This window comes from Nipponia nippon, unplaced genomic scaffold (assembly GCF_047370975.1).
Source record: "Nipponia nippon isolate SJK-2023a ecotype South Korea unplaced genomic scaffold, ASM4737097v1 scaffold_5, whole genome shotgun sequence".
Taxonomy (NCBI): domain Eukaryota; kingdom Metazoa; phylum Chordata; class Aves; order Pelecaniformes; family Threskiornithidae; genus Nipponia; species Nipponia nippon.
Genome location: NW_028262369.1, coordinates 72,787,700 through 72,803,357, shown reverse-complemented (window position 1 = coordinate 72,803,357; position 15,658 = coordinate 72,787,700). Strand labels below are relative to the sequence as shown.

At 37.3% G+C, this 15,658-nt stretch overlaps 1 protein-coding gene across 11 annotated transcripts in view; it reads left to right on the top strand.

Moving 5' to 3' along the window:
• The window catches only part of NBEAL1 (neurobeachin like 1), an 89,754-nt gene extending 74,992 nt beyond the window's left edge, over positions 1-14,762 (top strand). For 7 of the 11 annotated variants that reach the window (XM_087733915.1, XM_087733919.1, XM_087733922.1 and 4 more), the window contains 13 exons: positions 589-698; positions 1,276-1,393; positions 2,103-2,200; positions 2,516-2,632; positions 3,145-3,234; positions 4,359-4,468; positions 5,106-5,278; positions 5,734-5,828; positions 7,784-7,900; positions 8,583-8,744; positions 9,859-10,007; positions 10,708-10,937; positions 13,422-14,762. In XM_087733915.1, coding sequence (XP_087590041.1) covers positions 589-698; positions 1,276-1,393; positions 2,103-2,200; positions 2,516-2,632; positions 3,145-3,234; positions 4,359-4,468; positions 5,106-5,278; positions 5,734-5,828; positions 7,784-7,900; positions 8,583-8,744; positions 9,859-10,007; positions 10,708-10,937; positions 13,422-13,498 — 1,646 coding nt within the window. In that variant the 3' untranslated portion in view covers positions 13,499-14,762. Of the gene's footprint in view, positions 1-588; positions 699-1,275; positions 1,394-2,102; positions 2,201-2,515; positions 2,633-3,144; positions 3,235-4,358; positions 4,469-5,105; positions 5,279-5,733; positions 5,829-7,743; positions 7,901-8,582; positions 8,745-9,858; positions 10,008-10,707; positions 13,401-13,421 lie in introns of those variants that run through there. The other 4 variants (XM_087733921.1, XM_087733918.1, XM_087733920.1 and 1 more) reach the window with 3 other exon arrangements.
• Positions 14,763-15,658: the final 896 nt, after the last annotated feature.

The following is a 15,658-nucleotide window of genomic DNA, read 5'->3' as shown; positions in this document are numbered from 1 at the left end:
TTTCTTTACCTATTAGACAATTTAGAAATGGATTTGTATGTTTGTCCTGCTGCTAATTTAGTCTGCTAGCTACAATCTACTAGACTTCCAAGTTATAAAAATTGGAAACAGCCAAGTCATGCTTTCAAAAGTTATTTAGTATTTAGAGTTGTTCTAATGAAAGCTGGTGGGATTTAAGACATCTTGAAAGCCTTGATTCTACAATCACTTAAACCTATAAGTAAATTCATTCTTATAAATTACCTCATTGAAATGTTTTGGACTCTTAATCCTGGTGAAACAAAGCAAATGCAGATATGTTTACAGATAGGTGTGTAAATGATTAATGCTGCTTTCAAGGTTGGGACTTCAGCTTCAAAGTCATTTAGGTGCTTTGGACAACTGTTATCCTCTGTCATTTAACATTTTAAACATTCAGAGCAGAACTTAGCTTCCTATGGCAGTGGTAGGGTTACTGGAGATTTACATTAAGGATTTTTCAATATCCTTCCCTTGCACTGAGAAAAGAATGCTTTTTAATCTTTATTGAAAAATCAAGATATTTGAAATATTGTAGTAACTCTTAAAATTCTCTAAATTATTCACTAGGTTTTAACTTAGGTCAGCTTCAGATATCCAAAGAGGTGGTAAATGATGTTGTTCTCCCCAAATGGGCCCACTCCCCAGAAGACTTCATTTATAAACACAGGAAGGCTCTGGTAAGATGATGCTTATATATGTGAAGTAATGATAAAGAAAGTATGCCTACACATTGTCACTGTGGCTTAAGTGTAAAATACTGAGACTGCATTCGAACTAGAGTTGTGGTTGCATTTGACTTACAAGTACCATTAGAACTTTCAGTTAAAAGCACTGTGCATGTCAATAAAATGCTCAAAAGAAAAAAGGAAAGAGCCTGAAGATACTAATCATTTGCATGTTTGCTGCCCCAGGAGATAAAATGCAGAATTAGGTGGGTTTAGGTGATAAGGCTTCCCTTGCTTCTTATAGATTATTCTGTATGGTACTAGGGAACTAGCAGCTTACCTTCCCTTGCATGGTTGCATTTCAGTAGTCTAGATGTACTGCTTCGCTGAATTAATTTACCCTCTTGCCTGGCAGTTACTGCCCTTAACACACATGGATATTCTTGTGCTTCTGCCCTATGCATTGGTATATACCTAGTTTGTGGATACTCTTAGTTTAGGAATTAAATCTCTTTCACAGAAAATAGTAAATACTTCAAGAGGGGAGCAGTACTTTTATTATTCTTACAAGAGCATTTTTTCCTTCTAGGAATCTGAGTATGTTTCTGCTCATCTTCATGAATGGATAGATTTGATTTTTGGCTACAAGCAGAGGGGACCAGCTGCAGTGGAAGCGCTCAATGTGTTCTATTATTGTACTTATGAAGGTACAAAGCAGTATGCTCTCTTGTCATTGTCATCAGACTTGTGGGTTTTCAGTATTAGAAAACATTTGATTTGTGAGCACACCGTACAGTAGCATATGGTAAGGGAACAGAATTATAAATGAAATATGGCAGCGTAACTTGTAATTTATCATCAAATAACCAGAATATTTGATGGTTCAGTCAGAATTTGTGAACCTGAAATGTTAATAATTTTTTTTTAAAGGGGGGGCTGTTCCAGTTGCTTGTATTTTGTTTCTAAAAGTGCTTGGGGGGTTTTGTTAGTTTCTTATTTGCTTGCTTAAAAGCATTTGTGGGAAGAGGTTTCTTGTGGCTTAGGAATCAAGGCAAGTTGCTTAAAAACAACAAATATTGAAGACAAATGTTAGTCTGTTAATTCCAAAGGTGAATTTTGGGTTGCTTTTGTGTGCAACTTATTGCATGCATGAAATATATTAAATTCATTTGATAAGACAAAAGCCTGCAATTCTTGCACTTACAGATATACTTAAAATTCCACATGCAGAGTGGAGTTTTCAGATTGGGTTTTATATGGAGGCATTGTTTGGGGGCTTTTCTGTGGTAAAGTGTGATCATGCTGCAATTAATTTAAGTTTTGCAACACTTGTTGACCATATTGGTTCTCAATAAGTTGTTTGGATTATGTTCTTTTTCCTTTTTTCTACGCTTCATCATTCTGCTTGTGATGCAGGGGCTGTGGATTTGGATGCTTTAACAGATGAGAAAGAAAGGAAGGCTTTAGAAGGGATGATAAACAATTTTGGGCAAACTCCCTGTCAGCTGTTAAAGGTAATGCTCTGTGTTCCCTCTCAGTCAGACCTTTGTGGTTAAATCCAACTGAGTTACAAAGGACTTACGAAAAAATGAAAAGATAAGTAATTTCAGGAATTTTAAGTCTTTGCCGTTTTACCATTTATAAAGGTCACACTGATGGAAATTTAGCATACCATTTTCAAAAGAAATTAATTTACTTTAAGAAGGGAAATTGGGTGCTTAAGAGGCTGTTTTCCCATTGATTGCCGATAAGATTCTGAGTATCTTATGTGACTTGAACAAGTTGATAAATTTGTCTAATTTGATACTCCTTCAAATATTGTCTCCTAGGAGCCCCATCCGCAAAGGCTGTCAGCAGAAGAGGTAGTGCAAAGACTAACTAAAAGTGATACCTCTACTTTGAATCTCTTCCAACACCTCACTGAACTGAAGTCGTTCTTCATAGAGGTAGATGTGTTACTTGAAACTGTTTAAAGTCTAATCTGAAACTTCTGATGTACTTGAAACAAAAGGTTACAACCTAGATGAAAATAAACTTGCTTCCTATTTAAAGAAAATATTTCTTTATAATATTTCTGTATAAAATGAGCTCTGTCTTTTTAGTTAGCTTCACAGAGGTTGAATCACGTAAATTTGTATCTGCTGGCCACTTGTGTGGGTGTTGTTTGAGTATTAAGTTAGCCACCACACCAAGAAAGCTAAGAACATCACTGGTGGCGTCTGAGGACTCACTGAACTTGGTAGCTAAACTCACTGATTCAAGACAAGAGACGGGGTTTCATTTCTGGTGTTTGTGACAAAGCATACCTGCGTGAACTGAATATGTGTGTACCAGTGCCTTAGAGTACTGTACAGATCTGACATTGATTCCAAAGACCTTGGGTTTATTCTTTACAGGTTCTAGATTTGTCATTTAGCTCTTGGATATAATCAGACCAAAAACATGTCCTTTCTCTTAGGGAATCAGTGATGGTGTGCCCATTGTCAAAGCTGTTGTCCCCAGGAATCAGTCACGTTCCTTTATTTCTCAGGGAAGCCCAGAGATCTTGGTGAGTTGCATGTGTCAATACTGTTCTTGGACCGCAAACAGTCAAATTAGTGTATTTTTTTCGTACAGCTTGTAGAGAAGCACTTCTTAACTGTTCTTGTTCAAATGTGTTCCTTCAACCTATAATGAATGTCAGCTATAAGTTAAATATTTGTCTTCTGAAGAGAAGTCAGGCTGATTTGTTGAATGGCATTTAAGAGCTGATGAGGCACGAGTGTAAGTTGTAGTGAGATGTATTGTAAGTTGCCCACTTGATCCACTTCCATGGTAGCAATCAATTTCCTAATGCAATGCCGCCCAGCTTTAAAATTACAGGATTGTTATTAATGGCATCATTATGTTTATCATTACTTTCCAGCCCATATATTAAACTATACTGTATGTGGTGTATGCACCCTCCTAAGGCCTGCACTATTCCTAAAATTAACTTTTGCACTGACTAATACAGGTGCTGGTACTATGGTAGATGGCCAAATGATGGAAAGAGGAGAGTGTTTTTGTATTTACATGTGTATATATGGTCTGCATACTGGCCCCTGTGCAATAAAACCTATGTTTTGCAAGAAAGAATATTCTTTTCCAATATTCCTATTTTGTAGGTCAAACTTATTGTCCTGGCTTAATGTGGTATGTGCATATGTCATTTGGAATTTGGACACATCTAAAATTCTCATTGTGTTTTTTCTAAATATCTGATGAAAAAACCCTCGAATATTTAGATTCTTACTTTCTCAGAAATAGAACTATTAATGATAACTATTTCAAAGAAGAGAAGAAGCAGCTTAAACTAAATGACTGAATTGTCATTAAATGTGTGAGAGGGGCTGGATGGCTGAGGTTTCTGGGTTTTATCTCCTCCCCACCCTGGCCCCCCCATTCAACTTCTCTGACCTATCTAGAACTTACACTATTCTAACTTGGTAATATGTACCACATGTGGATTAATTCATCTGAGCTGGATTTTTTTTTTTTTAATTTGTGGGGGGAGGGGTGTGTGTGCTTTTTTTTCTTTGTGGTCAGTTCTCAAGAAGTCTATGTTGGATTTTATGCAAGCACCACTACCATCAAAGGCAAGCAGAAAATATGCCTCTGGTTGTCACTGATTTTTGTATCAAACTTTTTTAGGTAACGGCAAGTCTGAACTGCATTATTGGAACTCATGGTTGGCTACCTTATGATAAAAATATCTCCAACTATTTTACATTCATCAGAGATACCACAGTGACAAATCCCAAGTAAGCAAATGATGAGGAGAGGTGCAGATGAATGCATCTACAGTAATAAAATACAGTAATTGTTCAACAGTCAGTGGATTGTACTATTTTTCATTGGCTGAGTTTTCACCTAACAATGCATCTTCTGATGTTCAATAATATTACCTTCCGTCTGTAATACTGTTCTGGTAAAGAGTTATGTAAGTGGCATTTCAAGGTTCTTCATTCTTAGAGCTACTTCTAATTTTGTTCCTAATTATCAATCATAAAAACTCATCTTGGAATCTGAGATGGGCAGTCTTCATGCTTTCTTACACTATAGTGCAAGTATATGTGGTAGGTTTGTTTCTTTGGTTTTTAGAAGATTCCTTTTTTTTCTTTAATGTTACAATACTTAGCAGGGACATGAGTTACCCATACAGAATCAAATCAGATAAAAGACTGAAAAGATCTAAGGTGAAATCTTGCTGATGGCAGTGAGAGTTTTGCCATGGATATCAGGAGGACAGAATTTCACCTTTTTTTTTTTTTTTTTTTTTTTTTTAGATATAGCCTCTTCTATAGATGGAATTTTTTATTAATTTTTAAGGATATAGGAAGTGCAAAGTACATTGATTTGAACTAAGGTTCCTCTTAACTGCTCGTCATTTGCCTACAGAACACAACGCAACATGAGTGGTCCTTTTGCACCGGGGCTGGAGATCACCTCTAAGTTGTTTGCAGTATCCCATGATGCAAAACTGCTCTTTAGTGGAGGACACTGGGACAATAGCATTAGAGTGACATCTCTTACAAAAGGCAAGCTGATTGGACAGCACATCAGGCACATGGGTTAGTAACTCTTTATATTGTGAAATGAAAGGTTTTACGCATTGTACCTTGACGTTTGGTCTTTTGGGAAAGAATTATAGCCACTGTGCTTGGGCAGACAAGCATACCAGCTTTAAAGGAATAGCAGCGTAAGAACAGAAGAATACCTGAACCGCGATTATACGTAAATACTTGAGCATAGCTTTTTAGTCATTGTAGTGATGGTTTAATGTAGTTTCAAAATCAGGCTTGACTGCTCTTTTTTAGGTAGCAAAGCTGATTAAGTCAGGTTGGTACTCCTGGCTGTACGACTTCATTCTTTAATACAGTCTCATCAGCCCTTATCACAGTGGAACATTTCATGCTGACTGCAAATCAGGATGCATTGTTGACATGTTGCATGCACATTGTCACTCTGTTGGAAATTAGTCTTAAATATCTATGTGATAACTGCCCGTTTTCTTTCCTTTGTCTAGATATTGTGACCTGCTTGGCAATAGACTACTGTGGAATTCATTTAATTTCAGGCTCCAGAGATACTACCTGTATGATATGGCAAATAGCTCAGCAGGTAGGTTATTTAGGCATACTCTGAGAAGCAGTTTCTGAATGCTTTTTTGTGCTTATCTGTTTTGCTATGATGGTTTATTGATTTTTCTTTCAGGTTTGCAGGGAAGATAGTCCACTAAAATTGATCAGCTTAGTAACTTTGTTATTCCCATTGTCTTGTGTGTTTGAAATACTCACCGTACACATTAGTTACTATATGGCTGAAGTACAGTATTTTAGAGGCACTCTTAAAGATTTCATAGGTTGTTTTCAGGATGGACAAATATTATCCCACATTGTACAGATGGAAGAATGGAAGAAGAGAGACGTTGCTTGAGACTACTGCAATTAGTCAGAACAATGCTTATAGTTGAGGATTTTTACATTTCTAGGCTGCTGTTCACTCCAGTAGTTGCATTTTAGCATTGCATTTCCTCTGTGGGAAGTATTGATGACTACACTAGGAGTTAGCAAAGACAGCACTAGTCTGTTACCTGGATTTACGCTGGCGTTTTAGAATTCTTTAATATTGGTCTTGTGCTTTCACACAACGAAAGTTGTTGTGTGATGCATGTGTGTACTTACACTCAAAATATGAGGCCATTTCAGTTGTTATGCATTTTAAATGTTCATTTTTGATTGCTGCGTTACAGATATACAAGTAGGATTAACTGCGGGGGGGGAGCCGTCATGTTATGGACAGTACATCTGGTCAGGTTACCTTGTTCTTGTCATTGAACTAAAGTCAGCACATTAAACCAGTACAGCGGTGCATAACTGCATGTGTGTTTGTGGAAGCTGTCATGATGGTGGGAGCATTTATAATTCTTTCAAGTAGTACTTTGTCCTAGTGGTGCATGGTTAAAAATGTGAGACCTCACTGCTCACAACAGTATTTTTTTTTTCTCCAGTGAGGATAAATGTTGGGAAATTTTTAGTTTATTTGTCTTTTCAGTGTGAGTTAAATAAGTCATCCTCTGGAGATCATCTTTGTTTAGAATTGCTTTTTCTTAAGATTTTGAATGTATTTTTTATTTAATGTATGTATAAATGATGTTATATGTATTGTAAATTCTTCTTGTGAGAGTTTTATCTTGGTCTTTACAAAGTGGCAGCAATGGACTGCATACTGTCAGTTCTGCTCCACTTGTCTGCTCTGCATTGTCACCTTCTTTCCCAGCTCTGTGTTTTGACACTTCTTCTGCATTCCTGCATGCTTCAGGCTTTCAGGGCTTGCCTGGCAGTCAAATTTCTATCACAGAAATGAGAATAGAGTGTCCTCTGCAGAACTATTTACTGTACCTTCTTTCTAAGCACAGGTCTTGCCTTAGAACTGGTTTGAGAATAAGTCTGTGTATGATGACAGTACACTCACTGGAACAAAAGTCCTAAATAATTTCGACACCCTGCAGTCATGTGGGGAAAATGACTATTTTTAATGAGCATTATTGCAAGATTTCCTTTGCATATCATACTACTGGTAGTCACTGAGAAGGATTATTTCCTTACTTTTCCTTAGAAAATGGAACAGAGTTGCTGCAATGTTAAGCAAAATAGCTTTCAGCTTCTTTAAGCTCGGCTGTGAAGACAGTGCTTAATTCCAGGGTAAACTGTAAGAACTGAACAAGCCCAGATACACAGGTGAAGAAAGTGGGTGGGTGAAGAACTCCTGTTAGGACTGCTCACTGTGGGCCTTGCACACCGGGACATCTGAAGGGATAGAAACAAGTCAGCTAAGTAACTCTATCTTTCACATCCACATAGTTACTCTGTGTTCATTCATTCTTGTGATTTCAGTAAATAGGGCTGCTGACATAAAAGGCAATAAATTGAAATTGGAATGGGTGAGTTATGCCTTTGGTTTTGGCCTGTCAAATATACATCTCGCACAACTGATACTGAAGATACCAGAAACTTATTTTTTGTTTGTCCTTCAGCTGCAAGAGAATGTGTCATTGCGCTTTTTGTTACTCTCAGGGAGGAGTGCCTGTAGGCCTAGCACCTAAGCCATTACAGATCCTTTATGGGCATACTGATGAAGTTTCGAGTGTTGGCATCAGCACTGAACTGGATATGGCAGTGTCAGGATCCAGGGTAAGCATCCTCATACTTTTCCCTTCTTTGCCTCTTCTTTACTCAAACCATAGAGCATGTTTGAAGTTGATTAAGAATAATACAAAAAATGTGACTATTCAGTGATTTTTTTTTTTTCTTCAGCCTTACGCATCAAGAACATATGTGCTATCTCCTTTGCTGCCTGCTTAAATCAGGCTGTCTCAAACTGCTCTGCACAGCATAAGCCTCAGCTACTATGTTGTGTTATTCTGCACAGATGAGCTTTAATGTGTGTGGACTTCATTTGGAGATCTTAAGCTTCTCATAGAAACGATTCTGTGACAGTTTCTTCTCTGCTTCCTCAACCTTGAAGGTTCTGTGCAGCTTACTCATGCTCTACCTTACTGTACTACACTGGCAGGCTTCTGAACTTTGACTCTACTGCACATAATGCCTACCCATAAATGTGACCTATGAAATGGCTGATTTGCTGCCTATCCTTCCCCCCTTGCCCTGTTTGCATTTGTTTTTTCATATGCCTATAGTACATGGCCTTGAGGGGAAGGCTGCTTTGTGTAGAGTTCCTAGTGCTCAGGAGTCTTGATCTCCAGTTAAGGATTTAAGTGCTTTCAAAATATTCCCTCTGTATTTAAATACTCTTTCTGTGTGTTGCGGTAACTTACCTGCTGAGTAACAACTTACCTAAATTTGGTTGCTGCAGGATGGGACTGTTATTGTCCGCACTATTCGGAAAGGTCAGTACGTAAGGACTTTGCGACCACCTTGTGAGAGTTCTCTCCTGCTGACTGTTCCCAATCTGGCTGTGTCCTGGGAAGGCCATATAGTTATCCACACCAGCATAGAAGGAAAGACTACTCTTAAGGTACTTAGGTTCATGGCATACCTCTGTTTCTTTTGCTGAAGACTTTAATCATAAATGTACTTAACTTTACCCTTATTTCCCAAAGTAATGAGGCTTTTTGAGCATGCTGTGTCTGTTCCCTTATTTTTTTTATTTTGCTAGCCAATGTGAGTGAAACTTGATTAAAACATAAATCACAGACATGTGCTCCTGTAAGTTTCATGAAAATCTCCAAACACCTGCAAGGAAGATGCCCCAGCATGTGCTAATGAATCTTCCTGGGAGAGCTGCTTTGAAATGGAAAACTAGGGCAAAAAATTTCCACTGTGCACAGAAACAGAGGCTTATAAGGGGAGCAGTAAGTGCTGGGTGCAAGGTGCCCAGTGCCTACGCTGATGTTTCATATTTTTTGATTGGAGAGATATAGCTGTAAGGTTCCCAGTGTAGCTTATTCTGTCTATTGAGTAGCTGTGTAGTTGCTTTAATGAGGGTAGAGCTGTTATGATTTCTATGAGCGTAAGAAATTTCTTGGAAGACAAAGTTATTGGATGTAGGCATGCTAGTTGCATTGGGAAAATGGGGAGAGAAGAGACCAAGGTATTGTCAGGCTGGAAGAACTTAAGATGGTTGTGTTAGCTGCATCTTTAATCCATCAAGAATTGTTTGCCTTGTCCAGAAAATGCTTTCTAGATCTAGCTCTGTGGAAATACACCTATTTCCTTCTGCTTTTCAATTTGGGGTAGTGGAGAGGGAGGGTGGCAGCAGGACTGAAAATAAAAGTGTTCTCTTCCTTTCTTCTTCCTTGACAAAAACTCTTATAAAATAGGGACCTGTCTGTTAGATCCATAGTTGTTTCCAAAAAATTTGAAATTGATTAGAAGGATAGGTAAGACATTACCATGTTACATCAAGAGGTAATGAGGAATAACTTCAAAAATTTCCATACAGGACGTGGTATACATACACATTGCATATAGGCTTGCTACTTTTGTATCATTCAACAAGGAAACTGTTGTCAGCAATACTATCTGTGGGTTATTGCCCAAGTTAGCTCCTGTTAATGAGCTGAAGATACAAATAATACACTCTTAATCCAGTCAGTCCTCTGTGACAGATTTATTTTTGGTCTATTCAGGATAAGAATGCGTTACATCTCTATTCTGTCAATGGAAAATATCTGGGTTCTGAGACTCTGAAGGAGGAAGTGTCAGACATGTGTGTGACTGGCGAGTATATCGTGATGGGCAGCTTACAGGGATTTCTTTCCATACGGGATCTCTACAGGTAATGTATCACCATCAGTAGTTTATTATTGAGGTGCAAATATAAAGGCTTATTGAGAAATGCCTGTGTAACGTGGACTTTGCTTGGTGCTGTAGGTGGTAGCCGTTGCTTTTTTCTGTGTTGCTGAAAAAACTCTTTTGGGGGGAACTAAGATAGAGAGAAAAGAAAAATGAGAGGTTGTAGCAGGCCCCTTTCTTCCCAGGCATTTATCCCAATTATACACCTAGAACTGACAGAATTTAGGAAGAGCTGTGTCTGGCATCTACAAGCTGTGATTGTCCCCATGTCTGATTAGTCACTGGGAGCTCAACAACTGCAGGATCAAGCCTCATGTAGTTCTGCACTGAGTTTTAAATGCCACTTACTGCCACACTCTGTAGAGCTCCATTGCTCCTCAGAATGGGAGTGATCTTTGTCACTTAGGCAGTTGTGGGACTAATGTTACTGTTCTTCAGTGAAAATGTCTTAATTTGCTGACTTATCCATCCATGCCTTTTCTTGTTATTGGAGGTCTATTCTGGGGTACAATTAGATCGTTCCTTAGGAGTTTACAATAATTGAAATTGCAGACTGGATCCTTAAGAAACTGTGTTTGATTGTGCATCCTGTGAACGGCAATTTCAACTGCAGTGTGATTCTTTGCAGTATGTGCAAACAAATACATGATGTGCTTTCTCTGTGTGGTTTTTGTTCATTTCAGCTTGAGTCTGAGCATCTCCCCCTTAGCCATGCGACTGCCAATTCATTGCATTTCTGTCACCAAAGAGTATAGCCACATCCTTGTTGGCTTGGAGGACGGCAAGTTGATTATCGTTGGTGTTGGCAAGCCAGCAGAGGTAAAACCCGCCATCAAGAACTTTTTCTACCGAACAGTGGGAAGTTCACTTATTTCTGCTTTCCAGTTGAGCAAGAGGTCTCCTCTATGGCAGGGTAAATTTAAGAGCAAGTTTCAGTTTTCAGTGGGAAAGAAATAACTCTTGAGACTGCTCTACTGAAATTTCTCATTAAGAATCAAATGTATATAGGGATCGCAGATGGGAAGCTCAGCTGGACTAACTTCTAGACTTTATCACTCACATCTGAATAAGCAAACTCATAGTAGCTAACCTTTTCTGAACGTGATAGTGTTGTCAGCCACTTCTTGATGAAATAATTTTCCAGAAGAAAAATGGAAATGAAAGAGAGCAAGCTACTTTCTTTATTTTTTATGGTTTATGTCAGATATCTTTTAATATGCATTGACTGACATTGGGGAAAAAATATTACTCCTTTCTGTTAAGAGTCGCTAATGGCAATGCACAAAGAATCACTTGTGTAGGTTCCCAGTATGCTCTGTGCTCCATATGGTGAATATAAACTTGTTGGTACTGCATATGCAATATCAAATACAGAGCATCCATCTGTCAAATAGCTATGCCCAATTTTTCTTGTGCAAAACATAGGTTTTGCTTTAAGTACTTCTTGTCATGACTTTCAAAGTACTTGAGTTAGCTTAAACCTGCTTCTCTTTATAACCCGATCTCCATTGTGCTGCAGTGTATTTATTTGAAAATGTGATTATCACTTTTGCATGACCTTTAGTACATGCCAGAAAAGTGTGTCTTAATTTAATTTTAATTGTGAAAACAGAGCAACTTTATTTGCCAGTATTTTAAAATGTTTTAGCTAGGAGATACATAGTTTAATACTTGAAACAGGCTTCGCACAATGGTAGTCTGATTTTGCTTGCAGCAGATGGGGAGAGGACGTTTCCACTGACTTCCAGTTGGACAGCTTTTTCCTACTGTAGAATTGACAAAGAGCTGCTTATGATGTGGTTAAACATATGTTTGTAACAGCAGTTTTAAAGTCACTGACATTTCTAAGCTTCCTATTCCATAGAAAAGATCTTTTGTAGGCTGAAATTTATGCATCTCATTAGACTTGAAGGCTTTTAGTTTTCTTTTTTCCCAGTTCTTAATCACATCTATTTTTCTAACTATGGAGAAAGTGTTGTTTCAAAGACTGGATTCCTTTTATGAATGTAGAGGCTTTCCAGTGACTTGTTTTTTCAGGATTTTCTGTTTATAATTCAGATTATCTGCAAGCTTATTATCCATGTGAATAGGTTTTTTTAAAAAACACAAACATATAAGGAACAACATTATGTCCCAGATTTTCTAGTTTTCTATGATGGTGTCAATCAATATATTTGAAAAGTGTGTGTATGTGGGGTATTTATTTGTTGATTGATTTATTTGTGGTTTGGAAGGAATATATTAATTACTAGAATTTCATCCTTACACAGAAGACAGTGTTGTAGTTCTGGCTTTCAGTGGTGATACTGATCCTTAGGGTAAAAGGAGAGCCCGACCCTCTTTATTGTGCATAAAGTGAAATGCTGCTTGGTATTAAGATTGGCCTTTAGTGTTTCTGCATTGACAGTATCCAGTATGAAGTGAAGTATCATAAATGATTTTGTATTTTTAACAATTACTTAGCTGTTTGGGATGTTGCAGAAGTCTGGGGGATTGTCACCTGTTAATGATAATCCCTGTCAGCACTGTGCCTTTTCTAGAACACTGCTGCTGTGATGATACAGTTCTTAAGCATGCTTAATTTGTAGTACTAACTGCTGAGAACTGTTCTCAAACTTGTGCTGTTAAGACATGCATCCTGTTATTAAACTGTAAGGGATTTCATAAAGTAATCAGCTGCCAGGCTGATCACTACTGGCCAATCATAAGCCTTGTACTTCAGGAGTAAAACAGTTTCTTACAAATGGTTGTCAGATTGCAGACCTACCAGATGCTGGATTTAATATGGCCTCTGGTTGCTTGTTATCTGTCTTTACTTATGGAATATTCAGTATGAATTATTTCTGGTTTAAATTTTACTCTGAGCACTTCACCCAGGATCTTTGGAAAACTGTATAAATTTGACACCAGGAGATAAGCTTTCTCTTTCCTTCATACTGCCATTGCTGCCCTGCATTTTGGTTATCTCTTCCTTTTCACTTCTAGCAATTTCTGTTTGAAATCTCTAAAATAAAATGTCCTTTCTTCTAATTTGGTTCATTTTTGCTTGACATTCATCTCTTTTTTTTCCTTCCTATCAAAATAGCAATCTAAACACTGTTTCTAAGCCTTTTGAAGTAGGTTAAGTATTAAGTGCGCATTACTTGGCAATATCCCTCTAACTGTGCAAAATCAGAGAAGACTGATTAGTGTTTGTCTGTTGTCTTTTGTCAGTCCCAAGAATCATCCCTAAGTGTAACTTTTGGTTTGTTTTCAAATAATTTTTGTTGGTGTAATTTTGTTTATGAGGTACATTGTAGTGTCTGCATTTCACCAGAATCAGTGTCTGAATTCCTTTTTAATTTATCCACCTTATCCCTTCCCCCTCCTTTTGTTTCTCTGAATTACTTTTAAACAGATGCGCTCAGGTCAGCTTTCCCGAAAGCTGTGGGGATCAAGCAAACGGCTCAGCCAGATTTCATCAGGAGAGACTGAATATAACACTCAAGATTCCAAGTGATTGCTGCTTCTACCTTCTCTCATGGATTCCAGAAACATGTTTAATCTTTTGGTCACTTTAAATGTATATCTCAACTTTCAGGGGCTTGATTCTTAAGTCTGTTGAAGATGAGCCTATAGTAGAAGTATAGTAATAAGCATATGTACTCATGCAAGTTAGCTTGCTTGCATATTTTTCCTTAACTGTGTTGACTTGGTCACAGCAGAATTTCTCTCTAAATAGCTGCTAAAACCGTGTTTCAGAAAAAAAGGAAAGGAGAAAAAAAAAAACAAACAAACCCCAACACCCAAAAACCCCAAACCTCCAAACCCAAGCTTGCTAATTGAATTTAAAATAAGTAGCATTTGATTTAAAGCTGAATAGGGCCAGATGCTCCTTGATCACAAAGAAGATATTTGGCTTTGCTTTGACAGCATTGTAATTCCCGAGCAGTAAATGAAAATTCTGGCAGTTGCAGTGGTCGGATTCAAAATTGGGATAGCTGACAGTTATGACCTTTTCAATATGTTTTTTAGCCCAATGAATGATTTATTGCAATTTGTTCCTGTAAATGGCTATTGCTATCTTCTTTTGTGTAGTTCCAGTTTTAGGCTGTTCTGCAAGGAACATCTGTGTTGCACTACTTGATTATCAGAAATTGTTTAAAGTACAGACATGAATAACTTCAAAGGAGTTGAAGGTGGTGAAGGAGCTGAAGGAGGTAGGAAATACTTGCTGCTGAATGTTATTTATATTGTTAAGTAGACTAAAGCACACACCAAGAAACCCCATTACATACTTAATATCTTGAAGAAATACAGAGGAAGAATCAGTATCTATATTGGTCAAAGATCAATCTGCTTCATTAGTAAGGCAACTCCTACAAACAAAAGATAAATTTCCACTGCAAAATCATTTAAACAACGTAGCAGCTCAGCTTAATTAAATAGTACCTGTTTGTTTCTTGGCTTGGTGTTCACCAAACCAGTTGTTAGCCGTATTTTGTTGTTGTTGTTGTTGTAAAAACAAGCAGGGAAACACATAATGTATCCATTTTCAAGATGCATTTAAGACCTGGGAAAAGAAAATATCAGAATCTTACGTGCGCTATGTCCCACAAAATAGTTATGGATTGTATGCTATATTTTGGAGAAGCCATTACTGAATTTTTTCGGTTTAGTGATACATGATGATGATAGAAAGGGGTGTGTTTTGCTATCATTCTGACATTTTTGTAATGTTAATGATTTAAATGATAAACCTCATACTGTTGGAAAAGCCTGGTATTGAGGGAAAAATATGAATTTTTGGATCGGCGTGCGAAGGTATGTGTGCATGTGTATATATGTATTTGTTTATATATGTGTATATACATGTATGTATGTCTATTAAAAGGAGAAAATACCATGGGGTAAGTGGAGTATAGATATAAGGCAGAGCTATAAGTGATTGTTAGCTAGTGTGTTCCCTTTTGGCTACCCCTTTCTTCCCTCTACCATCACTTTTCTTGTTATTTTTATTTATTTATGGAAATGAATGTGTGTTGTATCTCCTGTAAATGTTATCAGATATTCCCTGTGGCTGGGGAGCTGTTGAACTACCTGAGGAACTCCATAATGTATAATTTCATTTCATTAACTTTTAGCACAATATTTATTAACTTTGTAGGAATAGTAATACCTCCTTACCCCACAAAAGGATGATCTTTACAAGTTCTGTTAGTCTCATTAAAACTGTTTTCTCCTCCTCAATTTCTTTACTGGTAAAAAAAATCCTCTTAATGATTGATTAGTGTGTTGTGTAAAGAAAGTTGCGTTGCTTTTTCTTAACTTCTGTAAATTAAATAAAAATCAGACTAGTGAACAAGTGGGTCTATGCATAGTTGCAATATTCTAACTAATCACTGTGACAGACTGGATCATCTGGAAAGCTTGTAGAAAATAGGAATTGTTTCCCTGAGTCACTTGCCAAGTGAGCATTGAATTTCCAAAAGTAGAGCGGTGTGTTTTTTTTCAGACTCCATGTATGTAAAAAACCCACATCCTATATTTTCAAATAAGCTATAGAGAAGTGAAAAACACTATTTTTAATCAATTATCTATTCAGTAAGAATACTAAGGGTACTCTGGATGTATTAACTGTGTATATGAGAATGT